Genomic DNA, 25684 nt, shown 5'->3' with positions numbered 1-25684 from the left:
CAGTGCGACCATTTACCCCGCGATGCATGCCATAGATGGTCAGAGCATGCAGAACGGTGGCCTATAACCGTCGCGTAGCTCGCTGCGGCAAATGTTTCTGCCCGGCCTGCTTCGGCCGCCGATTTCGCACAACTTCCGGTAGGAAGGGCCACCGCTCCTGACTCTGGGAAGATGCCGCCGCAAACGCTATCCGATCTGCGTTAAACGGCTGTGGGCAACTGGCGGTGCGCCAGTCATGGGTCGGCTACAATTCATTCGACGCGGCAGATGCCATGGCGTCGCTATCTTCAGGCGGAATCGCATGAACACTTAATTGAGTCCTATGTAGAATGATAGCATTGAGCGGTGGTTGTATGCGGGGTCGTAAGATAGCGAGTGACATGGTACACAACACGGCGCGCCCTACTGCCCCCGCAGCGAACGGGGCAAGGAGCCGAGGGTCCTCTCCCTAAACGTCTGCCAATACTCTACGCCATAGCGGTAGTACCACAAGCCAAACAACGCCCCGCCCAGATGAGCGGTGTGGTCGAACAGCCTGCGTCAATGGCAGTCAGCCGTGCCATTTGACAAATAAATATCTTGAGAGAATATACATACCGCCAGCCTCGTAGCAAGCCGAGCACGTCAACTGCCATGAGCCCAAACACGCCATACTGTATGGGTATGGGAGGCGTCGGCGGGAACAGCAGCGTTATGTGCTGGTCGGGGAACGCCATCGCCGTCATCGTGACGGTGGCGTAGATCGCGCCGGACGCGCCGAGGGAGGGCTTGATAACCGACGTTATCGCCTCGGCGGCGGAGGCGGCGGTCTCAGCCGTTGTTGCCGACACTGCTGACGTCGCGGCGTTGGCGATCGGCGCCGCGGCGCTCGCTGGTGCGGCGGCAAGCTTGGCGGCGAGGCGGGGATACATGATGCGGGTTGCGTAGAGGTGAGAGGCGACCGAGGCGGACAGCCCGGCTGTGTGTGCAAGGCGCTGTGCATCAGTGGCTTTGCGATGGATAGATATGCAGGCGCACGCACCGCTGACGTAGAGGGCGAGGAAATGCCACTGGCTTGTGGACTCGCGCAGATATGTCGAGTCGTTTTGCTGTTCGCGCGTAAGGTAGAGCGACGCTATGGGGCCTGGAAGACAAGGCAGCGTGAATGCCGGCTCGCGGTGGTATTCACCGCAGGAGGCGCACGCACCGAAACTCATGAGCGCCATCGTGTTGAACAGCATGTGGAGGAAGGACGAGTGGCTGTTCCCCGGGCATCATCAGGCCCCGTCACTCAGAGCGGCGCGGAAAGCGGACTTGCCTGAACACGCTCGTCAGCAGGGTGTAGGACAGGCCGGAGAGCGGGTGGTGCGTGAAGTGCCGCGTCATGAAGGGGTCGAGGCGCGGGATCTGCCAGGCGAGCCAGACGAGTCCGTGGGTCGCCGCGAGGCCATAGCACACGCGCGCGCCCTCGGTGGTGTTCAGCGCCGACTGAGCGAGCTGTGTGTAGGCGTACACGACCATCGCGCGGATGTCTTGCGGCAGCCCGGACGCTGCTTCTGCCAGCCTGTTCAAACTGGCTTGGAGTCTCTGTGCCAAGGGTGGTGGGTGAGCGATATGTAAAGGAAGGGATACTGGCGACGACCACCTTGCCGAGCTCGTAGTATCGCGCCCTTCTGAGCTCGCCGTTGTTCGGAGTCCTGGATAGCCAGGCGATGTCCGACTCGACGACCTTGTTCGTCCAGTCGTATGTGTCGACATTGGTCAGTCTTGCCGCTACGCCAAACGCGATGAGGGACCCAGCGACGACGAACTGCGGCGGCAGCCATGTTAAGCAACAGTATGGCATGTGGTAATTTCTGCTCACCAGCACTTGGTTCGTTGCCGTTGGGGGTTTCGTCTCCCCGCCAGGGGGCGACTCAGTGGATGGCCCCTGCTGTGGCCTCTCATCGGCGGTACTTTCGGGCTTGTGCGTGTGGTGCGCATGCCTCGTATCGCGGCGCGGAACTATCCGAGGCAGTCGGTAATTTGGAGTGAGAGAGAACGAACGAGATGGCTGTCGGGGGACGTGCCGGCAGGTGCGGACGATCCAAAGCATTACAGTTTTTTCCAGACTTGTCTTAGATAATGGACGCTAGCTGTCGGCTCCTGTAGGAACTTCTTGACAAACATGTCAGTGAGAATGGCCAGCTATCGGCGAAGGCTGACAACCAGTCGCCTACTCTACCTCAATAGCAACCTGTGATTAAAGAGTACTAGATGCTTGTGTTGAACTCGAGAACAGGACGCCCTGTATGTCGTCCCTTGCCTTGTCTTCTGAACCACTCACGAAATGATTCCCTTAGCCGAAGTTACGACTGATCCCGGCGGGACGCGTCGCGTGTATGTGCACGTGATCTCATTTTTCGCGCCTCGAGGTTCTCGGCGCTATTGCTTTCGTCCTCTTCCACTCGTCAAATTGCGGCTACGATCGTAAAATCAGTCCAGCCTGCTGCACCCGACTTCATCGCGAAAGTATCGCATATTTTGTCCGCGGATGTTTTACTATTTGTCTTTCCTCCGGCCGCCACCTTCTCAGGTATCCCCATCTGGGTCTATCTCGATCACGCCCCAGGTCGCAAACGATCTGCGTACAGAGCTCTTCACCGGCTCGCAAGATATATTTTACGCGTGGTCACCGACCTCGCTTACGGCGGGAAAGCACAATGCCTTCCCCGCCATTACCAAACCCCAAAAGCTCACGACCTGGAGAGAAGACAGTACTTATAAGGAGATCCCTGTCCCATTTCCGCCTGCAATTAGGGATGGGGAGACGCGTCGTCTGGTTCTCACCGCGCATGCGCAGGGAAATCCTCATATCATCAATCTAGTATCCCCTTCTCTTGGGGACAGACCCTTTCCCGTCATGTCTATGCCCATTCTGTTCAGCGCACGCAATGCGAAGGGCAAGGCAGCACTGGGCAAGCAAGAGCAGGTCGAGCGTGTTTATCGCGTTCCTGTAGACGTCGACCAACAAGTCTTCATAACCGTGCGCGAACAGACATCGTTCGACCTCGACAAGGTGTGTCAGCTGCGCACAGGCCCTGCCATTCTCTTTGTGACGTCGCCTAAGACGCGCTAGAAAGTCTGGGATAGCGGCATTGGGCTGAGTTCCTGGATCGTGGATCTTGCAAATGAACAGTCCGCTAGTGCACCACCAATTGTCGACGCCATGAGAAGAGCCCTATTCTCCTCCGAGGCCCGACAAATTCTCGAACTAGGTGAGCCTGCGCCGCGCCTTCCCTCGTTGTTGAGATAAACTGTGGGCAGGCGCTGGTACCGGCATTGTATCGCTGGTCCTGGGTGCTCTGCGCTCTGCAAAGGCCCGCTCTGAATCTGGATGTATTCTTACCACCGACTTAGGTGCGATCATTTTCAACAGTGATACAGTATCTCTAGTCCTCACATCTGGGATATAGCCTCTGCAATGCCTCTTTTAAAACACAATATAGCCTCCAATGACAGCTCCTTCACATGTTCTTCAACACGCCCCAGAGCAGTAGTGCTTGACTGGGACGAGGAGCGGTTCCCAGAAGAGGTATCGGGCGTCCAACACGGCTTCGATGTAATAATGTAAGTCCCGAACGAGCACTCTGCGTGATCTCATTCCGGCTGATGCTGATGACCCTACAGTATGGCTGATGTCACATACAACACATCTTCGTTCCCATCGTTGATTCGTACCCTTGATAAAATCATTCACCTTGGGTCGTCGACCGCCGGGTCAGATCCTAGACCGCACCATCCGCTGATCCTTCTCGGATACAAGGAACGTGATCCTAGCGAACGCTCTCTGTGGGATGTGGCGCAGAACATTGGTATCCGGTTTGAACAGGTTGGAGAGCGACGCGGGGCAGGAGGCGAACCTATCGAAATATGGATAGGGACGGTACAATAAAATCGGGTTCCCAACGTTAACGTCGCTCGAACTTATTCGCCTCAGGATGACTGAATGACAGAAACAGACAGATTAGATTTGACACATGTTGTTACGTAAGTTAAGATCTACGCGCCGGTCGCGCCCTCGCCCTGAAGTCCCGCACTTTCTGCCCGCTGCCCTCATCGGCGAGCCCGCCGTCTGCCACAACGACCACGACGCGACGTCTACCATGAGCGAGGAGCGCTACTCGCCGTCCTCGTGGGACCATGCCGACTCTGATACCCACCATTCCTCCCAAGCGCACAACGGCTACGGTCGCATGCCCCCCTCCCAAGTGCACCATGTCACTTCTGGCGAATCTCTTCGCTTGAACGGCGCTGCCCCTCAGACACCTACCAAGTCAAGCTCGCCACCCCGCTCGAGCGCGGAATCGCAGAGTAGGCCGCAGGGCCTGCGATGGCGGGACAGTACGCAGCTTCCGGCGGCTGCGGAAATTCAGGACACCGCGACAGTTGATAGCTCGACGCTCGTAGATTCAGGCTTCGACGAGAATGTGCTGAGGGCGCTATGTGATATGGACGTGAGGATCTATGTCGCGTATGTCCATCATTCCTTTTTGACCGGTCTTTGTTGGGTGAGCAGTGCGGTATACCCTTGCTTCTCGACCGAATAAAGCAGAGTATGGTGTCTTGCAGGGTGAGCTTTGTTTCTTCAGTTCCATTCAAATATGCGCTTTGTTCTTAGAAGACTAGGCATGCTGGGAACGGAGACGTACATACATCCGCATTCCACTGAATACTCTAATTGTCACCGTCGAGCTGCCGCATCATGGCTGGTCTTATGCGCATTCCGATCGAATTCTGTATTGATTCTGTCTAATGCTGATGGTTCGCGTAGGAAGCGGCTTTGTTTTTCCGCAAACGAGCAGCATTAGAAGACGAATACGGACGCAATCTGCAAAGGCTATCGAAGTTAACGGGCGAAGCGTACTCTATGAGCGAGGGACGAGCAGGGTACTGTTATGTTCGCGGTAGGTGTTCACCCCGGAGACTGACGCATTAACTAGCTCTTTCGTGGTAGCCTGGCAATCTACTCTTAAGACGCACGAGCAGATGGCTCAGCATAGGACACAATTTGCTTCACGTCTTATCGAGATGAGCGAGGAGTTGTCGACGCTCGCAAAAGAGGTAGACAGGAGTAGGAAACAAGTGAGTCGGCTCAAGAGATGTAACGAGCGCCCTGGCCAATACATGCATCCAGACCAAGGATCTTGCCACTCGATACGAAAAAGCGCTGCAAGAGTCAGAATCAGCGACAGATAAATGCAAGGCACGGTGTGACGCTACGGCAGAAGAGCTGGAGCGAATTTTGCTGCACAAGGAAGGTGAACCGTACCGAGACACCCCGGTTCAAGGCCGGACCCCCGGAGGCAAGAGGGCGATCGGTAAGGCGGTGGCGAAGGGCGGGATGCTTCTCAAGGGACGGAACCCGGGGAACGTGGGTATCTGTTCCCAGACTGATGAATTTTACCCATATTGAGCCGACCGTACAGCTTCAGCGCCAAGAGGAAGACGTTCGCGCTCGGATGTCAAAGGAGTCGGATGCCTACCGCAAGGCTCTACTGGAGACTCAGACTGTTCGGCAAGAGTACTTCAACTTCCAATACCCACGGCTCCTGCGTGTAAGATCCTCTTGCTGCTGCGATCACGATTCGCCCAACTCAATCTATTGTTGTTCAGGCCCTCAAAGAATGCGTCGATGAGATCGACCTGGGCATGCAGTATCACCTTTCCCGATACGCTTTTCTGTGCGAGCACGTCGTCCTACAGGAGGGCACGACACTTACCCCAACTGAAGAGAACGGTACGTCTCTGTCAGGTAGTCGTAGGCTTGAACTGACGGTGCGATTCTTCCGCCAGCGATGGGTCTGAGAGCGTCGCTCGAGACAATCGACAACAGAAGCGACTTCAAAACGTACATGCAACATTATGCATTCGCACACGGCGGTGCTAACTATACAGGACCCCGCCGTCGCGGACCGGAGTCGGAAGGCTTCGTAAGTCCCAGGCCCCAAGAGTTGCGCGCAAGCTATTCTAAGCCGCTTGGTAATGCTAGCTGCCGCCTATACCCGCCCTCTATGCAGGGGGATCACCGGGCACCTCAAATACTCAGCCTCTGGACAAAGGTCGTCCAACTTTCGGGGTAGACCTTGCCGAGCAAATGGCGCGGGACGACGTCGACGTTCCTCCGATCATGGTGAAGTGCTGCGAAGCGATTGAGAAGTATGGATTGGACTCCCAAGGCATATACCGGATCGGCGGCACGATGAGCAAGGTCGCCAAGCTGAAGGAGAAACTAGACCGAGGTGCGCGGAGAGTCTAGCCGTGTATGCGACTGTAGGCGTTATGTGCTCATGCGCTCGGACGCCGGCCTAGATCTCGACTCCGTCGATCTCGACAAGGACGAGTGGTCTTCTGATGTCAGCAATGTCACGAGCGTGCTCAAGTTGTGGCTCCGCGAGCTCCCGGACCCTCTGCTTACATCCAGCTTGCATAATGCATTTCTAGATGCGGCGGGTAAGCCCGTGCTCCTTGGCGCATGTCTCAGGCCTGACGCGAATTTTTCAGTGAACGAAAATGAGCGATTGCGACACATACGCCTGCATGAACGCGTGAACGACCTTCCGGATCCCAATTATTCTACCCTCAAGTACTTTATGGGACATTTACATAAGTGCGCTGGTGTCCATTACTCTGACTTTGGCGTTGACAGTACTGTTCTAGGATCGTGGAGCACGAAACTCAGAACGCTATGTCGGTCCAGAACCTCGCCATCGTTTTCGGACCGACTTTATTCGGCCAGGGCCTGCAATTGAACGGCATGGCAGATGCGTCTCTCCAGAACCGAGTACGTGCCCTTGAGCTGAGGAACTATTAGCCACTCACGTGAGTCTCCAGGCAATCGAAACTATACTGGAACACTACACCGATATATTCGTGGATGAGAACGAGGCCTAGAGCCTAACTATTCGTATTTGTGGCTGGTGTGTTTAACTTCTACATGGCACTACTTGATACCCTTTATTTGCACTGTATCCCTACTCTCAATGGTTTCAGGTTGTCGCGTTTCCTTTTCGCGGGTTTGCAATCGAGCTGCGATCGCTGCAATTGGACCATTATATATGGACCACACTGTAACTGGAAAATTTATCTTATTGCATCAATGCCTCTGATCCTCTAGGTAGCATGAATGGAAGCAGAACCACCAATGTAGTCAAGTGCAGGCTTTTGGTTGACAGTTCCGACACGACTGCGCAGCCAGAAGGGCCATAATACCGCTAGATCAGTCACGACCCGGTCGATAGAAGCAGTATGTATATGAACGGAGAATCCCGTCCATGGGGGCGTGCGCTGCTATACATATTGCGACCCCATCTTTCGGGTTATCAGCCTTCTTCCCTCATGTTTGAGGCTGTTCCTTAACGTGCTGACGCGAATGCCGAGGCCGGTGAGAACCTGTACCCACGAAACTTCGTAAGTGCGGGGACACCTTCCAAAGAACGATCGCACAAGGGTACTCAGCGCATCCGCGGGCCCGGCTCGCGCCGCCTCGCCCTAGTGACGCGTGTAGTACGGGGTTGTGGAGGACACCCAGGTGTGCTCGGGCGAACGCGTCCACTCCGTCTTGGACGGGAAGATGACGTTGCGCAGCGAGGGGCAGCTGCGTGCCCACGTCGTGCACAGCTGGAACTCTTCGAGCGAACTGCCGAGCCCCATGTTGGATACTGGTGTTGAGGAGAGGTCGAGTGTGGACAGTCGCGGGAACGCACCCAGGACGGGCGTCAGACCTGCCAGGATACTCTGAGAATAGGCAAAGCGCCAGCGCGTGGGTCAGCGGCGCGAAGCGAGGAACGCGGTACGAGAGACACTCACGATACCTGTAAACGAGTGGTGCAGTGTGTGGCGCAGCGCGAGTTTGAACTTGAGCAGCTGCACCTCAGGCAGGCGCCTTGAGACGTCCCGCAGGAGGATCGGCGTCGCGGAGATGTTGCTGAGATCGAGCCAACGAATGCGCACGCTCCCGCGCGCGATGTGGACAAGTTCCTCGTCTGTGACATTCTCCGGTCCCGTGAGCGTGAGGCAGCAGATGGGCCGGCCGGGGATGAGGCTCGCCGCTGCGATTGCGGTGCCGCGGAACGCGCTGAGCGCAGGGAGGTCGGACGCGAGGAGCGCAAGCGGCTCGAAGTGGTCGGACAGCCGCAGGTGTCGGATCGAGGGTGTCGCAGCGAGAAAGCGGTCGATCGACGGCGTGCTGCAGGTGTGGTGGGCCGGATGCCGCAGGCCCCCGCGGCCGACTCCGCAGAGAGCGAACAGGCGCAGGGCGGGGAAGCGGCAGCCGTCGAGGATCGTCTGCGCGGTGATGGGCGCGCCGACGAGGCCAATTGAGATATCGAGGATCTCGAGCTGTGTGAGGACACGCAGCATCCGGTTAAGCCGCCACAGGGCGGGCGCGACGTAGGGCATGTACTGGTCATGCGGGCCGGGGTCTGTCTGCCACCGTACGCTCAGCCGCTTTACCAGCGCAGTGAGGCGCGGGTTCTGCAGAATTGTTTCGCAGCATCGGCAGGTCCTGCTGGGCACCGGGTTGGAATGCGGTATCGGCTCTAAAATCGCGATATTCGTGTACAGAACACGCTCTGCAATCGCTCGGAATCTGTAGGAGACCAGGGTCAGTTGGCTGAGGGCACCTGGGGGTAGGTACTCGAAAATGGTGCAGAGTGTTTCGGTAGGAAGAGAGCTGGGCATCGAAGGTAATAAACGATGGGCACTTTGCGTCGGAGGATCAGATGTGTTTTGTAGCGGCCGAGCGTGGCCGTTTTGATTGAGAAATGATGATATAGCGGCGACCACCACACACGCTGGATCTGGAGGCGATCAAAACGCGACGCAGGGGTGTATTTATCGCGACATACTCGAGAAGCGGAGAAATGGCGGATAAGGGTATTGCAGCTTCCCAGCCGAATTAACAGACTATGCGAAGCAAGAGCCGGGCAAGATGAGGGTGATGTTCGGAAAAGCAGAAGGAACGTTGCCTTTTGGCGACATTTCGAATGAAACTGCACCAGGCCACTGGGAGGACAAGGCCGTGTATAGACGGCGAGAACGCGGGTCAAGACATACGCTACCGGGCAGAGTGGTGGCTGCACCAGAGGAGCATGAGGGTCCGTGGCACCCACCTCGGTGAACTACGCATCTTCACCACACATGGCAATATGAACGAAGCTCGTCTCAAACACCGCGCTCCCATCATGCGAACCGAAGCCTCGACAACGATCAGGAGAACGAAATGGAAATTGACAATAATGTTGTACAGTAGATAGATAGAAATACACCGAACAATGCCCGAATCCGACAGCTACAAGCAATCTATGCGCCAAATCCGTACAGCGTGCGCCCCGACCGCTTCAGTGCGTACACCACATCCAGCGCGGTCACTGTTTTCCGTTTTGCGTGCTCCGTGTACGTCACAGAGTCCCGGATGACCTGCAAGCCAAGCGTTAGAGAACGTCTCTGAGCGCCAAGGGCAAGCCACTTACGTTCTCGAGGAAGATCTTCAGCACACCTCTCGTCTCCTCGTAAATGAGGCCGGAGATACGCTTGACACCACCTCGACGGGCAAGACGTCGGATAGCAGGCTTCGTGATACCTGCAGATACGTTCGACACAATCGCGGGAGAACTCGGACTAAGGAAGACTCACCCTGGATGTTATCACGGAGAATCTTACGGTGACGCTTAGCACCACCCTTGCCGAGACCCTGTCCGAAGGGAAAGCCAGAGACCACGGTGAGCGCTCCGGAGTGTGCTCGAGAACGAGCGAGACGTACCTTGCCACCTTTTCCACGGCCAGACATGTTTGCAAGTTCGAAGTGTTTGTTAACGGTTTGAGATGAGGATGGCAAAGACGATAGTCTTGGGCGAGCGGAGATGCAGTTGGCAACAAGCCATGGCTGGACTGTGCTTATATATGGGCGCAGGCAAAGGCGCGGTCACGGGCGGGCGCTTGGCACGTGGCCAAACTCTATTTTGTTGAATCGGCGTAACCGCGTCCGTGCACGTGATGCCAACGCGTTTGTGGGCGCCGCGACGCGACTGTATATAAGAGCGCTGGCCGCCCACTTCTCTGCAACCTTATCTCACCACCCATTCCGCAAGTCCATCAAACAAATTCCCCTTATCGCATAAATACACTTCAATGGCTCGTACCAAGCAAACCGCTCGCAAGTCCACCGGTGGTATGCAGTTTAGCCACTTTAGACTTGCTCCGCCGTTGACATTCAATCTCAGGTAAGGCGCCCCGCAAGCAGCTCGCCTCGAAGCAAGCACGCAAGACTGCCGCTGTCGTAAGTTTCCATTGCTGTTATCTCCGACAGCGTTCCTGCGATCTGACTGCGACGTAATCCGCACCCAGTCGGCAACAGGTGGTGTGAAGAAGCCTCATCGCTTCCGGCCAGGGACTGTCGCTTTGCGTGAAATTCGGCGGTATCAGAAGTCAACCGAGCTTCTCATCCGCAAGCTTCCTTTCCAACGCTTGGTTCGTGAAATCGCGCAGGATTTCAAGGTCAGTTGTCGGCGCTCGGAGTGCCGCGGATGTGCTCACGCTGGCATTTGCGCAGACGGACCTTCGTTTCCAGTCGTCCGCCGTGATGGCGCTGCAGGAGGCGTCCGAAGCCTACCTCGTATCGCTATTCGAAGACACCAACCTTGCAGCCATTCATGCAAAGCGTGTCACCATCCAGCCAAAGGACTTGGTAAGTTGGTGTCCAGTGTCAGCTTGTCTTGGAGCTAATATAAGTGCAGGCATTGGCTCGTCGTTTGCGAGGAGAGCGAACATAGACGTGGCTCTAGTCGCTTGCCGTGTATTTATTATTGTCTTCTGTTACTCTTGTCGCGATACCTCGTAATGACCATTCCGTTGAGAACATATGCTCCCGCGAAGCTTGAAGAACTGTGTTATGAGCAATATTGCTAATATGATCCGTGAGTATTCCAGAGAATGAAGTATATACTACAAATACATTAGGATGTGAGAAAAGAACGTAGGAGAGCAGATGGATAGTTGTCAACCAAAACCCAAAGTGAGGGGTGAGAATGAGAATGAGGGATAGCAATGAGCGTGAGGTAAGAGAATTAAGCCAAATCGTCTGCTTCCCCGCCATAGCGCTTGGGCAGTTCCTGCGCGTCGATGATAGGTAAGAGTACCGCGCCTATCGTCTTAGGTCCAGGGCCAACCATACTGAACTTCTCCATAGTCTTCGCCGAAAGGAAGGGCTTGAATAGCCAGAAGACCCAGGCCATGACGCTAGGCACGTTGACAAAGAATTTGCGTGACTGTGCAGCCGTACTGTGTCAGCAACCGACCCAAGAACCCGAGTCGCGCGTGACCTACCAAGAACTCGGGGTAGTAGTCCTGGAACAGCGCACTCGCCCGCGACGCAGCAGCCTTCTGGTTCGTGGTTCTCGACATCATCGAGACGCCCTCATAGTCTGAAAACAGTCCCGCGAATGAGCACCGAAGCAAGCCCGCATCATTTCCGGCACTCGGGACGCACCGTGTACCTGAACCATTTGGTCGATGTGCTCGAAGTCCAACAGCTCGATGCTCTTCTCCATGAAGGCGACACGCCACCTGTAGCAGCGAATAAGCATGGAGAGCTGGAGCTTGGTCGCTCGATGCCGGCATAGGACGGGTGAACGTACCGGAGGAACCTATCGACATCCCCAAACACGGCGTTCAAGTCCTTATTGGCCCCATACAGGTTGTATCTGCCGTGCGGAAGAGATCATAGATACGTGAAGAAGATGTGCAGAGGATACGTACACCACCGGACAACCCTCTTTATCCTTGCCGCTTATACGGCCCAGCGAACCAAAGATCTTCTCGTCAAACTGCTCGTTGACGACCTCGTTGACGTTGAACTCGTCTCGCCACTTGAGCGTCGCGATGAGCATCTTCTCCGCATCATCGACGTTCAGGTTTCTGGGGTAGAGATCATGCAGTCAATTAGAGTTCATGCGGAAAATCCTTCCCACCACAAACCTTGCGCGCACGAATTTGGCGAGTATGACGCTCACGCGTGCGTCTTTGGCATTCGCCGGGTCAATACTAACGCCCCAGAGCGTAATGGGCGCCGTCTTGTCCTCCTTCTGTGCGTACGCCTCCGCGAAAATGTGTGGGAGCCGCACCTGGAGGCGGCCGTGGTCAGACGTGGAGGCATAGAGGCGTGGGTGGAGGCAGCGGGAACAGTGCGGACACCCACCCGGAGCTCCTTCACGGCTTTCCATTCGTCCTCGGTGAACTTCCTGGTCAGTGCATTCTGCGCCTCTTCGTCCTTCTCTGCAGGGGCATCTGGATACCAGATCGTCGGCGACGATGAGCGGTCGAACCTTCGTGCGACTCACTCTCAGCTGCCGGCGTGTCAGGAATAGGCACGGACGCGGCGACCTCTGGTTCTGGAGGAGCGGCTGTGGTCGTTGCGGTGGGCTCGGGTTCAGACATGGTGGTTGCAACGAGAGGATAGAACTCAGGAGAACCCACGGAAACCGCTGGCGGTCTAGCCAACCTCGCTAAGCGCAGCTTATCTGATAAAATATGGCACCTATAATCAGCGAACTGGATCGATTCATAACATCGCGTCACGTGGATGAGTTCGGTTATGCCTCTCGAGTCTCTGCCTCTTACACTCACCCTCCTGCTGTGGCTTGCGTACAACCGCAAATTCCCAAATATCAGCCGTGGTATTGTCCCCCTCAAGCGCTTTATGTGCCCTTGTTTGACAACGATACAATCATATTGAGCACGACAGGGAAACTAGTCCCCCCACTGCGCCATGAGCTTCAAGAAGAGGTGTGTTGCTTTAGCTTCTGGAATGCGAAAGTTCTGACTGTAACCAATTCTAAAGCAAGCTTGATCTGCTTGTCCGTGTCCGATACTCAAATCCGCTGCCGGCACCACCATGTCCGCCCAAACTCCTCGACATACCCACTGACCCTATGCGCTATGCGCGTCCTGAGTTCCTCGATGACATAGCGGCCGACACGCCGCTGCCCATGATTGTGGACGGAGACCTTGGCATGCCAATCGACTTGTCGCGGTGGGAGTGCCTATGGGGGGAGAACCTCGACGACTCAGGTACGTATACTCAACACCCTATGTCATTGCTCTGGCAGTAGTCATTCGGCCATGTCTCATATTCATACACTGCTCCCACTTGTAGACCTCAACCCTGACCCAAACAATCTTCCCAAACTCGACCCTAAGGACCAGTTCCTATTGTCGGACCCTGCTTCATCTACGCCATTCCTTGGCAATGGGCATGCCTCAGGGCCCATGCCATCATCATCACAGCCAGTAATGCCCCATGTGCCATGGCTCCGGAGAACGGAGTATCTCAGCCGTGAGGGTGGGGCGCGACCTACTTCCACACAAGATGCGTACGTCTGCTTCCTTATCCCGAGTGACGCAGAATCAAACGCTTGACCGTGCAGGAGACCGAGCATGGACGCTCCTGTCGACATTTCACGTTCAGCGCAAATACGCGACATTGAGGCATCCTTCGCCGTGACTGATAGTTTCGACCTCGGCGCGCTCAAACACCCGAACAAGCCTGGGGTTACGGCGGTCGACTCGTATGAGATCTTCCCTGACGCAGAAATCTGGGCGAACGCGTACGACCTGTTCCGATTCTCTGAGCGGCCTGGTGAGCGCCCATCAGATGTACGTATTTTGTGTTCGTTGTCGCTGGTGTGGGGCGTCCTTATGCTTGAGGTTGTAGGTAGAGGACCCGCGACTCGATTGTGCTATTCTGCGCCCCATGGAGTCCGATGGGGATCACTTTTTGGCCTACTACCTGACGAAGGATGATGAGACTGCACTCGAATTCAAGCAGAACCGGCTAGCGCGGTCACCAGACGCCCCAGAAGAAGACGAGGTACTTTTTCTCTTGATGAATTCGAGTTGTTGGTGTTCATACCGGGGGATTAGCCGACGCCCTTCCAATTTGCGCGAGACTACGAGACAGTCAAGGTTGAGCAGGAGGTGCCGAACGAGTTCCTACTCGTCATCGACGATGGCGACGCGAAACTGGAGGATGTCAAGGATGAAGATGTGAAACCGCAGAAACCCCGGGTGAAAGGGGCGTACTACAAGAACATTGAGCGGAAAATGCTGCTCAAGAAGAAACGCCAGAACGTGAGTGCGCGACTATATATACGCGTGTCACTCTCTCAGTGCGCATCTGCATCTCAGGCATACGAGGCGTACGGTGGCGACAAATGGGACATTATCAAGATTACGCATGCGCAGATGAGTCCTGAAGAGGAGAACGAGCGCGAGGAGGCGCTCGCGGAGGTTATGGACCCGATGTATCTGTTGTCGCGTGCAGATGCAGATGCGGAGGGCGAGATTGACGACACAGTTGTGGGCACGAGCGGAGTGAACGGGGACGCTCATGGCGACAGGGGGATCACTGATGATGCACTAGAGGTGTTTGGAGAGTAGACGTGGCCGCACAAGTACTGATCACTGATTGTGTATCTGTATGTGAGTTCGTTGTGCCCACACCTTCGTCGATACGCGTGCTAGGTTATGTTTACCATCATCTCGGCATTCGCTCTGGGCCGTCCAGTCTATTACTCGACGCCATTCGCTATTCCATCGGCTTCTGCCGAGCCAATATTTTGCGTCAGTGGGCCCCAGCCATTATTCAGCAGGCACTTCCCGACTATGACGGGAAACGGGAATTGCAACATATGTATAAAGGCCGGGGGCCCATGAGAGTATCGCAGATACACCCACGAAGCCTCAGCCCCTCCCCGAATTAGTCTCACACAGCAATGGCATTGAAACCTCTTGTTCTCGTCGTCGGCGCTAGCGGTAATACGGGTAAATCAGTCATCCCCGCTCTGCTCGAGAGTGGCAACTTTGTAAGTGGTAACATCGTGGATTATCACGGATACTGCTTGCTTATGCTGTGCGTCCGTGCAGAGAGTTGCCGCCACTTCGCGACCGTCCTCTCTCTCCAAGCCGGACGTGAACGAGCTCCGCGCGAAGGGAGTCGAGATCCGCCCTGCAGAGATCGGTTCAGACAGCGTGGAACAGCTGAAAACCGTGCTCACAGGAGTAGACATCTTGCTCAGCGTCGTCCATTTCGACGTGGTCCTCGCGCAGAAATCTTTGTTCGCTGCTGCCAAGGAGGCGGGCGTTAAGCGCGTCATACCATGCGACTTCGCCACGCCGGGCGCAAAGGGAGCTCGCCAGCTTCATGATGAGGTCTGTAAAATTCTGGATGTGTCTGACAACGAGAACGATGTGCTGATTTTTGAATGCTAGAAACTTGCGGTCCGCGACTACATCAAAGAACTCGGCGTTGGGTACACATTCATCGATGTGGGCTGGTGGATGCAGCTCAGCACATCGGCGGGCACCCACTCGCCATCAATGTTGGGACCCGCATCCTACGAGATCTACGGCACCGGCGACAAGAAGCTGCTGTTGACCGATCTCAATAACATCGGGAAGTTTGTCGCGAGGATCCTTGCAGACGAGAGGACACTGAACCAATATGTCATCGTCTGGGAAGATGAACTGACATGGCTGGAGGTGAAGGCTATCTGTGAGCAGCAATCTGGCGAGGAAGATCTGCTGAGATCGAAGCGCACCACTGTACGTTGTCCACGCTCCATTGAATACTGATGCTGACTAGTCATCGGCGGTCCCACGCAGTTATCATACGAGGAGCTGAAGCAGCGCGCTGCACATTCAAAGGAAGAATACCTGCGGTCGCCGAACTTCCTCGCGCACATAGGATGGGTAAGCTCAGAGTACGCCATCAGCATGCACATTCTTGGGGAGAATTCTTTGGAAAACGCGAAAGCGCTAGGAGCGCTGGATGCCCGCGAGTTGTATCCGGACATTGTGCCGGTCAAGTTTGTTGACTTTGCGAAGAAGTTTTATCACAAGCAGTAGATGGCGTGCTTATGTCAGTGCATTTTATACCTTCACGTTCTTCATGCTGGTCAACGCGCCGTGCAGAGGTTTTAGGAGTAGAAAGTAATCGAACGAGAATGGATCAGTATCGAAGCAGCACTGCAGCGCGAGCTTGGATAAATTGCGCCAGCTAGGTCCATCTGTGATTCTTTGATGTTGAACTCTGGAATTTAACGAGGTAGCCATCCTTCGCGACACGCGGTGGAGGAAGCGTCTACCATAATGTAAACGTCTCGTGAAAGGGAGAGATGGACGAGTTAGAGACGCAAGCCCAGCGTGTGTAGAATTTCTTTCACCGTAGCGGGCGTAGCTTGATAAGCAACGAATATATGGCCTACAACTTCAACGACTCTCCGGATACGGTGGGTCCAGTCATAGAGCGATCGGAGCGCCAACCATCGTCTGGACAGCTCGCTGGCGTTGAATCTCTGTCGATATCTAATGCTAAGAGATATCAAAAGCAGGGTCGAGGTGCTAATGACGCTGGTGATCTCTGCTAGTTTTTCGAGAGGGGAGATGTAGGGAAGGTAACGTATTCGCTCATCCTCAGGAGAATGGAGCCTATGTTGTAAATGTCATCATAGCGAGCCCCGCCGATCGTAACATCGGGGAGTTACTCGCGAGGTCTCGGAAGTGTGATCGACAGCCATTTGCTCGAAGAAGGGCTCCACAGGAGGGGATAGGCGATGACGATCGCTCACCATCGCCTGAAAACATGCGCGATATCCATACAACAATAGCATGGTCGCTGTTCCTGGCTTTCAGGTTGTATCCATATAGCAAAGGCCATAGAATCTTTTGCAACTTCGGGGGATTACGTAGCCCAGCGTCACGATGGTCGAGTAATATCTCAGACGGAATCTCGTTCGGCAGCGTTGACACGGATGTCAACTCATTGCATTGTACACAGAATCGACGGTCTTGTTCACGTATATTTTTTGTCCTTAATATGGTCGCATATTGTACGACATGGGTCGCCGTCCATCCACCTGTTGAGCTTGAGAAGAGTGTCAGCTATTTGGCAACAGCTCGTCCAGTTAGCACATAATATTTTAGTCTGACTGGGGCGGACACGTATCGTGAGTTCAAGCTGGTTCCGTCACGCCCTGAGAAAACCTAGAGGAGGGCAAGCAGCTGGTAATGATAAGATACTTGCAAAAGAAAACTGGAGTTGCGCCGGGGCCCGGAGACAACCGTGTCATAGAGCGTCGATACATCCTACTGCCACAGGGAATGTTGTCTCGAGTCCCAGACCTTGACAGGCTCGTCTTCTCTGCTCCGAGCTCGCATTACAAACACGTGAACCGGAAAAACATCTCAAGCTGTTCTCCTGTGAACAGGACGTAATTTTGAACCTGCATTGAGTGTTGAGTTGATCGTGAGCGCGAGCCTCTAAGGAAGCCGGAAGGACGCTCAAGCGCTCAACCTTCGCGGCAAAAGTAGACGTAAGCGCCTGTGGGCTCCTTTCTTGGCAAGATGGTTCAAGCGGGAGTAGGTCGTTACGCAGCTAATACCTATGTAGGTTCTAAATCAGTGTTGCGTATCTTGCTCGATATGCAACGTCTCGATTTCGTCTGGACCTAGGGACAGGTGGCGGTCCAGACAGTTCAGGGCCCGCACTTGGTCTCCTATGATACCCCTCGAGGCTGTGGCAGCGTTGATGGCAATTGGTATGTCCTTCGGAATTTGCACATGGGATAGGAAAATGGCAACCGCTGTGGCATTTTCCGCAAGTTCCAGCCAACGCAGGTGGGGCCACGAGACAGGTGGTATTTCACGCACAACATTGGAAGGAAAGTTGAGCTGGTGCGGGAGGATATTCCAGGTCTTCAGGACTTTGAGTTGTTTCAGTTGTCGGAGCGAATGCATGACAACGATGAGATATGGGGGCAGGACACACTCGCCAGCTAGACACAGCTCTTCCAACTCCGTGAAGGGCGATCTCACGATGTGCCAAGGAAATGGAATGTCGTTGCACTCGAGTCTGCAAAGACGGCGAGTCCAGTAGCCAATTAGCCGTGGCATCGGCATCAGTAAGACACGCTCGGGGAATGGCATGAATCCCTCTATGCAGAGTGATTGCAGTAGAGGGACTGAGGTACAGTCGCCGACATATGTGTCGAAGATGGCTAAATCCGCTGGGCAGGCGACCAACTTCAGTGATCGAATCCTGTACAGGTTGTACAATAGGAGTTCCGCCGAAGTAATAATGTTGTCGTCGTGGCTAGCATCGATGACTACATCCAACGGCTGTGTGCGCGCTCGCTCCAGGACGATCGCCATCCACCTGACAGATGGTATGGCATCTACGTGAGTCCAGAGTTGTGAATAGCAGGACATGACCGATCTCCATCGCTTGCAAACCCCTATTGACATTGTCCAGGCGTAGACATGGGGACGTGGCGACCGTTGAGGTCCTTGTCGTGCATAAACGGGCATATGGTGGACCTACATGAAATCCTCTGGCTCATCGTTTCTTTTGTGGCTGAGCATGTTGTGGAAGAAAATCTCCTCGAGGATCTCATTCGGAAGTGCGTTGATGTGCATCGCGCGTCCCGGTCGCGCACCGAGCTGGCTGGTGTCTTGCGTATTATCAGTAGCTGGAGATGGGAGTTGGCTCGCATTGCCAGAGGACAGGTGCTCGATGTCCGACGACTCGGTGCCCACGCTGGGAGCAGGTCTATTCTCAGCACGTCAGCAAGGAGATCTCAAGTAGTCTGTTACTACATACTGATTATTGCGGTTCTCCATAGTCAGTGAAGTAATCGAGGAAGGAAACAGTAATGAGGTGGGTGAACGGAAAGAGGTCTGGTATGGTATGGGGCGTCGCAGCCACGGGAATTCAACTCGAACTGTCACGGAACAGCGGCATCACAGGTGTCACGAGCCATGAGAGATCAGTGGGCAAAAGCAGAACAAAGGCGAGGATTTAGAACTCAGCCGTGAATTCGAGCCACCCGGAGACGGGGAGATTAATCTGGGCGACTGAATACGACACGGAGATGGTGAAGAACATCTGTTCAGTAGCCTCATGATGCTGTTGAACCGATGATCGAATATGCATGTCGTACTTATAGTTGACCCCCCGCGTTTATATCAGCCTAATAATTGAGCGATCGAGGTTGAATGGAGCGCTTACAATGTTCTTGCATTGGCGGAATGCCAATGTTTCGTACTATGAAGCCGTGAATCAGCTCCATTGTTGGTCTGCATACATAGTTATATAGCGAGGTCGTCCCATTTCGCACCCGCGTTCTGCAGGAGAGGCATCCGTAGGTTTGAGCGCAGTTCTAGATCTCCAGGGAGAGTATATCACCTGGTATGGGGTATAGTACGTGCCAGACGATCTGCGCAGAGGTGGAGGGCATTTGGGTGAACGATCGGCAGTTGGGTAGCAGGACAGGTACGTTTGCGACTTAGGACAAGATATGTTTCATCGCAGGGCGTACTGTACATGGCAAATGAAGGGCCGTGGTTACTGGTGAAAACATTTCGGACTAGATACATGACTAGGCGCAAGGTCGAGCACTCCCTGATCTGTAGATCGTTAGTTCTGCCCTTCCATTCCTGTAAGACTTGACTGCAGGCGCACGAAAGAGGAGCGGAAGCTGAATCGCATATTCAAGGCGACAGCTTTGCGTTCCGGAGATGCGAAGTCGGGCATGAGAAGTTCACCAAGGCGCTCGGTTGCATATATTAATCGCCTTATGCTAGTATCGTGAATATGAGTTTGGATCATATTTATGGCATTAGCGTATGTATTATCTTACCTGCCGAGTCGTGGTGGGAGACGTTGACATACCCTCGTATCAGTTGAAGTTTGGTCATTGAACGAGGTTTCGTTATACTGACGAGTAAATTGTGCATAGAGACAGCTCTTATGCAAATTCGTGAACGTCCTTTCGCTGCGACTGTTGTCAGGATGAGATGGAGACGGTCTTCAAGTGGTCTCCGTCTCTTCCACGTTGCCCCGATCGTGATCGAATCGAGACATGATGGGATCAATTAGCTCAACTTGAGCGAGTCATCTCACTCGGACGACTTGGCCATCATCTGGCAGACCGTAGCAGCTGAGAAGGTGTTGATCTTGCCTCGCGGAAGTTGACAATATGACCAGCCTATGCAAAGGCATGAGCATAGAGCGATTTTAGAACAGTTGCGCCACATCGCCCATATGCAATTCTTGTTGTCATGCAATACTGGAAGCCGATGCTGAATAGTTCAGAAACATCTCCATGAAATGTTCAAAAATCACGCTTTTGCTTTCGCTAAGAGAGCTGTCATGCCCTGTCTTGCGAGCGGTCTGCCCAAACGGTCTGTAGGCCAGAGTCGAGTTCGCTGGGTATGTTATCTACCGCACGCGATCTATGGAAAGATATCATATGATGCCCTGTCGAGACTTCAAAGCCCTGTCAAGGCCTCCCCTGAGATGGTTTTGATTGCATTGCCCACATTTGCAATATGAATCGACCCTTTGTGTCATTATGCTTGGCGTCTGATCCAGGAGCCTCGCATTCCGTCTTCTGAAAAGGTGTCTGATATGCCTTTGTCGTTACCGTGAATCGCCCTGCTTGACGCCGTCTGCCGCGGCATGGCCTCTATAACGACACCGGGAATATATGTGAAAATGCTTGGACTATCGCTCCCAATTGTCTGTCGACGCGGTGGGACTATGCTTCTGTGTTGTTGACAATGGCACGGTACCATACATCACGTTCTCGCGTGTATTCACATCCTGGGAATGTATGTCCTGCAATGGCCGCGTGCACCCACGAGCTGGGCAATGAGCGCAAGGACGCTAGCAGAGGTCATGGCGCTCATGCATCTGGTGGTATGCGCAGATATTGGTGCAGAGCGAGAAGTGATAACGTCATTCCCGGTGTAAATGGATTGAGTAGGAACATTCGCGATTTACGAAGGCGTGGCTGGACCACTAAGGACGCCCTTGAGGTGTTCGGAGCATCTCCTGGATCTACGTAAGTTCGGTGTGCTAATACCTTCTGTCATCAGTTCCCGCGCAAGGACACATGACTAAGGTTTTGGTAACACAGTATAGGTCAGACCTTTCTATGCCGCTCGAAGCTTTATTGACGATCACCATCCCAGCAGCTTCTGCTGATTCAACAATAGACTCCCCGTCTCAGAAGAAGGCGGCGTTTAGAAGGCTACGTAATATTCAATGATTCATCGGTGCATTATGCAGTCAGATGGGCATTCTCAAATACGATGGGAAACAGAAGTTGAGGGTACTTCAAGGGCCCAACGAGCCCAGGACATATACCAGACTGACCCACGAAGTCCCCCAGATTCCATTTGAAACGTCCCTACACTCAGATCTCAAAGCAATGGCATTGAAACTACTCGTTCTCATCGCTGGTGCGAGTGGCTACACGGGCAAGTCCATCGTCCCCGCTTTGCTCGAGAGCGGTAACTTTGGGTAACTTCGTGAGTAATTTTGCGAGTTGTCATGGACGCCACTGACGTTTCATCAATGCCCTTACCAGAGAGTCGCCGCTACTTCGCGACCTTCTTCCCTCTCTAAGCCAGACGTGAACGAGCTCCGCGCGAAGGGAGTCGAGATTCGCGTCGCAGACCTCAAGTCAGACAGTGTGGAACAGCTCAAGGCCGTGCTCGCAGGCGTAGACATCCTGATTAGCGTCGTCCGCTATGAAGTGACCCTCGCTCAGAAAAGGTTGTTCGCTGCTGCCAAGGAGGCGGGCGTCAAGCTCGTCATCCCCTCCGACTTTGCTACGCCGGGCGCAAGAGGTGTTCGACAGCTTCATGACGAGGTGCGCAAGCTCCTGGATGACTGTGAGAAGGACGTGCTGAGACTCTTTTGTTGAAATGCTAGAACTTGCCGTGCACGACTACATCAAGGAGCTCGGCCTTGGGTATACGTTCATCGATGTGGGCTGGTGGATGCATCTAGTCTGTCCTGAGGGTACCCACTCGCCGTCATGGTTCGGTCCCCAGTCGTACGAGATCTACGGCTCTGGTGACAGAAAGATTATATTGACTGAACCCGATGCCATCGGGAAATACGTGGCAAGAATCATCGCTAACGAGAGGACTCTGAACCAGTATGTGATGATATGGGAGGACGAACTGACCCTATTGGAGGCGATGATAATCTGTGAGCAGCAATCCGGTGAGGAAGAACTATTGAAATTGAGGCGCGTCTATGTATGCCACATACTCATTCATCCGAGGGTCGTTGCTTATATGGTCTGTCACGCACGCACAGGTGTCGTTCAAGGAAATGCAGCAACGTGCTACACGTTATAAGGAAGAGTACCTACAATCGCCGAACGAGGCTGCCCATATTGGACGGGTGAGCTCTGAGTATTACATTAGCGGGCACTTCCTCGGCGAGAATTCCCTAGAGAACGCTAAAGCGTTGGGAGCATTGGATGTCCGCGAGCTATACCCAGACATCGTACCGATCAAGTTTGTGAACTTCGCGAAGAAACTCTATCACAGGCAGTAGATAACGAGACCAACATGGTATATTTGTATCCGTCTCGATCTGTGGACCTGAACAACGACGGTCGCGCGCCCTGGCCTCAGTTATGAACAGGAACACGCCGAGATCTAGGCAGACAGTCCATCGAGAAATTTGATGTTGGTAACGCGACAGTCTGGCCAGAGATAAACGAACTCGAAGGTCGCTCATGAACGTCTATGCCATGTATGAGAGTTGAGAACCGGGATGTCCATGCCTCTCACCAATGATAAGGTATGCGCTGATGCGCTGGTATGGTTTCGGACGCGAGCGGTGAGCTCCGCAACGGGTCACTCTCGGCCCCGCCGTGCACTAGATCGCCGTGAACGACACATGACTCGTACGGTATGCGTACGACATGTCAATGATAACTCGCTATCGTCCAGCAAGTTCATAAGAGGTTTGGCCTTGACTCAGAGCTGTGGCCACCTTCGGCAACTAATCATCGAATCGTCAGCTTCACCAAAGGCAATAAGCATGCAGTTCTCGCAACTTTCTTACCTTGAAATCCTTGGCTTCGCGGTTCTTTCAAGCGTTATTCCCATGCTTATGACTACGCCAGGTGAAGTTTTCCCTTTACTACGGCATTTCCGGAACTCACAGATTCATAGCTGTGTACGCTGGTTCATAATACCTCCCATTATCTTGCCTGAAGTAGGTTGTTGTTCTCCGCCTATGTACTGTGATCTCATTGTGACTAATTTGCTCCTTTTTTATTATAGCGCGGGGAGTCGCTGGAGGCAAATCATTGGTCTTGGGTACGATAATGGTTGCCTGTTAAAAGGAATCCTGGTAAACGTAATACCATTCTATGATGGTGTCCACGTCTTCGTTGAAAGCGCTCACAGCGCGCGCCACAGCGGAATGATCGCTTGATGTGATGGCAGGATCAAGCGCTTCCTTCTCAACCTCGACTTCACCCTGTTCTTATTTCTGATTCAATGAACCTGCTATTGTGATCTCAGCATCACCGCTATCGTACGCCTGACCTGCCGCTTCGTTGGTGTTCAAATGAGCGCTCCTTCTACCTTGCCCATATCCTCGTGCCCTTTCAAGCTCAACATTGACCATCAAAATGCTATATTCCACTGCACAGAAGGCGCACATGCCACATTGAAAGGAAAGGATTGTAGAAGTTGTCTATTCATGAAAACAGAATGTGGAAGACGGTGGGCCCCTCTCAACTCCTCCCCGAACTTTGCCACTTCACACCCATTATCGCTGTCGCCGCACTTACAAATTGTGGAATTTGTCCATATGCATCAGCAAATTGTCAGACCGTGTAAATGGCCTCCCGCATTTACTACACGAGAATCGCGTTCGTGCGCCTCCAGCACATTTAGTGGTTCTCTGGTGGCGGTTACAATCGCCAGCGCGATCGAAGACCTTATAGCAGACGCTGCAAGACGCTGAAACTTCCGGTTTGCGCTTGGTCTGCTTCCCCTTGCGAGGCTTGCTCGTGGCGGAGGGACAGGTGGAGAGCGAGCCGGGAATAGGTGCGTGGCTTCGCTCGTGTCCGATTGTCGTCACGGCCTGGTACTTGAAGCCGGTGTTGGAAACTTGGTCGACATTTCCGTGAGAGACCGCGTCGCCTTCGGGAAAGTTGTTGTAACTGGTGTTGTTTCTTATCTGCCCTACGATCTGTAGGCCAGGTAGAAATGCGCTGGGTACGCGGTCACCCAAGCGCGGTTGGTATTGGTATCGACCCGCATAGAGGCTTTCGCCGTGAATTGTGTCCTCATGCAAGCCTATGCCATAGGCTGATGATCCCGCATAGGGTTGGCTATGTTGCGACGGGACCGGACACATAGGCCAATCGGGGCGAGGGCAGCTTGCGGCCAGATCCGGACGATCCTGTTCCCAGGTACCATTTGGCAAAAACTGTTGGTCTGCACCTGTGGCGTAGCCCTCAACAGTGATTGCACGATCACTATTTATGAGCATCGAGTAAGGTCCATCACCAGCGGGCAAAGGCGCTTCATATAACACAGACGCCACTTGCGATGACGTTGAGCCTTGCATTGGCGCAGGGCAGAGCTCAATCTGCACAGATGATTGGGCTCGGAATCCTCTGTTAGAGTAGTCTAGATGCCTATTCAAGATTGCGTTGCTGGCCTGCAGCTGGGCCTGTCTATCCTCCATTCGACCGGCTGCGATGTCGATTGTGTTGCATGGATACTCCAAGGACCCCCGACCATTTGAGTCAGTAAGAGATTCATGCGAAGAAGAGTTCGTTTGGACAGCAAATGATACGTGTCCACCAGCCCATTTCTGTCGTCCCCCCTGGAATGTTTGGTCTAGGCTTTCGACGACGCTAGCGTTCTCATGTTGGGTGTGACCACAAAAAGCGGTGTTATGGAAGCCTTCATAGGCGTGGAACGAGTATACGGACGAGAGGGAGTGTTCTGAGCCCTCTTCCCAGGCGCACGATGCTTCCTGCATGCCTGTACGTGTTTCCGACATATCTTCTGAACAAAGGGAAAACTTAATGTCTGAAAAAGCACAGCTCTATCAGCGCTCACCTCATCGCAAGGGAAGCAATATTATACTCACTTCTATGAGGAGACTGTCTTCGGAAGGAGTGAGTTCAAGATAGGAGAGAGATGGTCGAAAAAGGGAGAGCTGACGGTACAATTTATACCTTGCAGTCCAGCAGGCGCCTGTAGCAGCCCTTTGTTCCTTTGCCCTGGGCAGTCGAGCCACGAAACACAACACGCGCATCGCAGATCAGGCCACGTTGGTGAGCTTCTTCCACATTAGACGAAGCCACTCGAACTGATCACAGCTAATCGTTTACAATAGATAGTGTGACGTCGATGTGTTGGATCTGTGACGACCGCGGGTCACTAACCGAACAATGCAACCCATGAATGGATGTAGCCACTCTTCCATCGTGCTCTTCATTTACAATAATGCAAGCAGAGGACTATCACTTTCGGTCCCCATCACTGGACCACAGCCACGCGATGTAGGTGCGGATGAAATGTGCGCCGCAGCGTCGTATATGTTCCCCAATGTGACGACGCCCTTAGGTGCCACAGGACCCCGGCGAATCCCCCAAGAGCTCTGATCCCGCGCGGACCCCCCTCCGGGGGTCAGCCCATGGTCGATTTCGGGGGAACTTCACATAACCTCGCCTGATTCCGGTCAGTTTTGGGGGTAAATGGGATCTAACGTCTAAACATTGCAAAAAAGGCGAGAAATTGCAAAAAATCGCGCGCGCGATTGTACCATTGTCAC

General features: G+C 53.9%; 12 protein-coding genes across 12 annotated transcripts; 6 read left to right on the top strand and 6 right to left on the bottom strand.

Annotated features, from left to right (window-relative positions):
- Positions 1 to 402: 402 nt before the first annotated feature.
- POSPLADRAFT_1045055 (hypothetical protein) lies at positions 403 to 2564 on the bottom strand (the record flags this gene model as incomplete). The annotated part of the gene is made up of 6 exons (XM_024478670.1): positions 403 to 535; positions 598 to 958; positions 1022 to 1123; positions 1187 to 1239; positions 1304 to 1511; positions 2474 to 2564. The coding sequence occupies 6 exons, from the start codon at positions 2562 to 2564 to the stop codon at positions 403 to 405; spliced, it is 948 nt and encodes a 315-aa protein (XP_024340680.1).
- A 317-nt stretch (positions 2565 to 2881) lies between these two features.
- Positions 2882 to 3913, top strand: POSPLADRAFT_1045054 (hypothetical protein; the record flags this gene model as incomplete). The annotated part of the gene is made up of 5 exons (XM_024478669.1): positions 2882 to 3037; positions 3098 to 3236; positions 3271 to 3378; positions 3435 to 3588; positions 3649 to 3913. The coding sequence occupies 5 exons, from the start codon at positions 2882 to 2884 to the stop codon at positions 3911 to 3913; spliced, it is 822 nt and encodes a 273-aa protein (XP_024340679.1).
- Positions 3914 to 4214: 301 nt separating this feature from the next.
- Positions 4215 to 6832, top strand: POSPLADRAFT_1137959 (hypothetical protein; the record flags this gene model as incomplete). The annotated part of the gene is made up of 12 exons (XM_024484853.1): positions 4215 to 4475; positions 4538 to 4591; positions 4793 to 4908; positions 4962 to 5103; positions 5156 to 5392; positions 5448 to 5576; positions 5635 to 5758; positions 5815 to 5951; positions 6011 to 6260; positions 6331 to 6471; positions 6523 to 6628; positions 6679 to 6832. 12 exons carry the CDS (start codon positions 4215 to 4217, stop codon positions 6830 to 6832), a joined length of 1851 nt encoding a protein of 616 aa, XP_024340678.1.
- A 677-nt stretch (positions 6833 to 7509) lies between these two features.
- On the bottom strand, positions 7510 to 8700 carry POSPLADRAFT_1054515 (hypothetical protein; the record flags this gene model as incomplete). The annotated part of the gene is made up of 2 exons (XM_024480526.1): positions 7510 to 7755; positions 7828 to 8700. The coding sequence occupies 2 exons, from the start codon at positions 8698 to 8700 to the stop codon at positions 7510 to 7512; spliced, it is 1119 nt and encodes a 372-aa protein (XP_024340677.1).
- A 621-nt stretch (positions 8701 to 9321) lies between these two features.
- POSPLADRAFT_1137083 (hypothetical protein) lies at positions 9322 to 9808 on the bottom strand (the record flags this gene model as incomplete). Its single annotated transcript, XM_024484755.1, has 4 exons — positions 9322 to 9438; positions 9492 to 9601; positions 9655 to 9712; positions 9782 to 9808. The coding sequence occupies 4 exons, from the start codon at positions 9806 to 9808 to the stop codon at positions 9322 to 9324; spliced, it is 312 nt and encodes a 103-aa protein (XP_024340676.1).
- Positions 9809 to 10149: 341 nt separating this feature from the next.
- POSPLADRAFT_1138580 (hypothetical protein) lies at positions 10150 to 10790 on the top strand (the record flags this gene model as incomplete). The annotated part of the gene is made up of 5 exons (XM_024484923.1): positions 10150 to 10189; positions 10242 to 10294; positions 10366 to 10515; positions 10571 to 10705; positions 10755 to 10790. The coding sequence occupies 5 exons, from the start codon at positions 10150 to 10152 to the stop codon at positions 10788 to 10790; spliced, it is 414 nt and encodes a 137-aa protein (XP_024340675.1).
- A 294-nt stretch (positions 10791 to 11084) lies between these two features.
- Positions 11085 to 12453, bottom strand: POSPLADRAFT_1054512 (hypothetical protein; the record flags this gene model as incomplete). The annotated part of the gene is made up of 8 exons (XM_024480525.1): positions 11085 to 11285; positions 11344 to 11441; positions 11507 to 11583; positions 11655 to 11720; positions 11776 to 11934; positions 11995 to 12140; positions 12215 to 12303; positions 12357 to 12453. 8 exons carry the CDS (start codon positions 12451 to 12453, stop codon positions 11085 to 11087), a joined length of 933 nt encoding a protein of 310 aa, XP_024340674.1.
- Positions 12454 to 12947: 494 nt separating this feature from the next.
- Positions 12948 to 14454, top strand: POSPLADRAFT_1136902 (hypothetical protein; the record flags this gene model as incomplete). The annotated part of the gene is made up of 6 exons (XM_024484741.1): positions 12948 to 13086; positions 13172 to 13388; positions 13443 to 13671; positions 13730 to 13885; positions 13939 to 14145; positions 14203 to 14454. The coding sequence occupies 6 exons, from the start codon at positions 12948 to 12950 to the stop codon at positions 14452 to 14454; spliced, it is 1200 nt and encodes a 399-aa protein (XP_024340673.1).
- Positions 14455 to 14789: 335 nt separating this feature from the next.
- On the top strand, positions 14790 to 15921 carry POSPLADRAFT_1138271 (hypothetical protein; the record flags this gene model as incomplete). The annotated part of the gene is made up of 4 exons (XM_024484886.1): positions 14790 to 14879; positions 14941 to 15225; positions 15286 to 15618; positions 15679 to 15921. The coding sequence occupies 4 exons, from the start codon at positions 14790 to 14792 to the stop codon at positions 15919 to 15921; spliced, it is 951 nt and encodes a 316-aa protein (XP_024340672.1).
- Positions 15922 to 17472: 1551 nt separating this feature from the next.
- POSPLADRAFT_1045047 (hypothetical protein) lies at positions 17473 to 18693 on the bottom strand (the record flags this gene model as incomplete). The annotated part of the gene is made up of 4 exons (XM_024478668.1): positions 17473 to 18179; positions 18253 to 18308; positions 18395 to 18622; positions 18674 to 18693. The coding sequence occupies 4 exons, from the start codon at positions 18691 to 18693 to the stop codon at positions 17473 to 17475; spliced, it is 1011 nt and encodes a 336-aa protein (XP_024340671.1).
- Positions 18694 to 21287: 2594 nt separating this feature from the next.
- Positions 21288 to 22429, top strand: POSPLADRAFT_1054508 (hypothetical protein; the record flags this gene model as incomplete). Its single annotated transcript, XM_024480524.1, has 4 exons — positions 21288 to 21379; positions 21449 to 21708; positions 21794 to 22125; positions 22187 to 22429. 4 exons carry the CDS (start codon positions 21288 to 21290, stop codon positions 22427 to 22429), a joined length of 927 nt encoding a protein of 308 aa, XP_024340670.1.
- Positions 22430 to 23221: 792 nt separating this feature from the next.
- POSPLADRAFT_1137257 (hypothetical protein) lies at positions 23222 to 25336 on the bottom strand (the record flags this gene model as incomplete). Its single annotated transcript, XM_024484775.1, has 4 exons — positions 23222 to 23370; positions 23392 to 23522; positions 23682 to 24758; positions 25296 to 25336. The coding sequence occupies 4 exons, from the start codon at positions 25334 to 25336 to the stop codon at positions 23222 to 23224; spliced, it is 1398 nt and encodes a 465-aa protein (XP_024340669.1).
- Positions 25337 to 25684: the final 348 nt, after the last annotated feature.

Source organism: Postia placenta (genome assembly GCF_002117355.1).
Source record: "Postia placenta MAD-698-R-SB12 unplaced genomic scaffold POSPLAscaffold_4, whole genome shotgun sequence".
In the NCBI taxonomy this organism is placed as follows: Eukaryota; Fungi; Basidiomycota; class Agaricomycetes; order Polyporales; family Adustoporiaceae; genus Rhodonia; species Rhodonia placenta.
The sequence above is the reverse complement of the archived record's forward strand: the minus strand, read 5'-3'. Positions and strand labels throughout refer to the sequence as shown.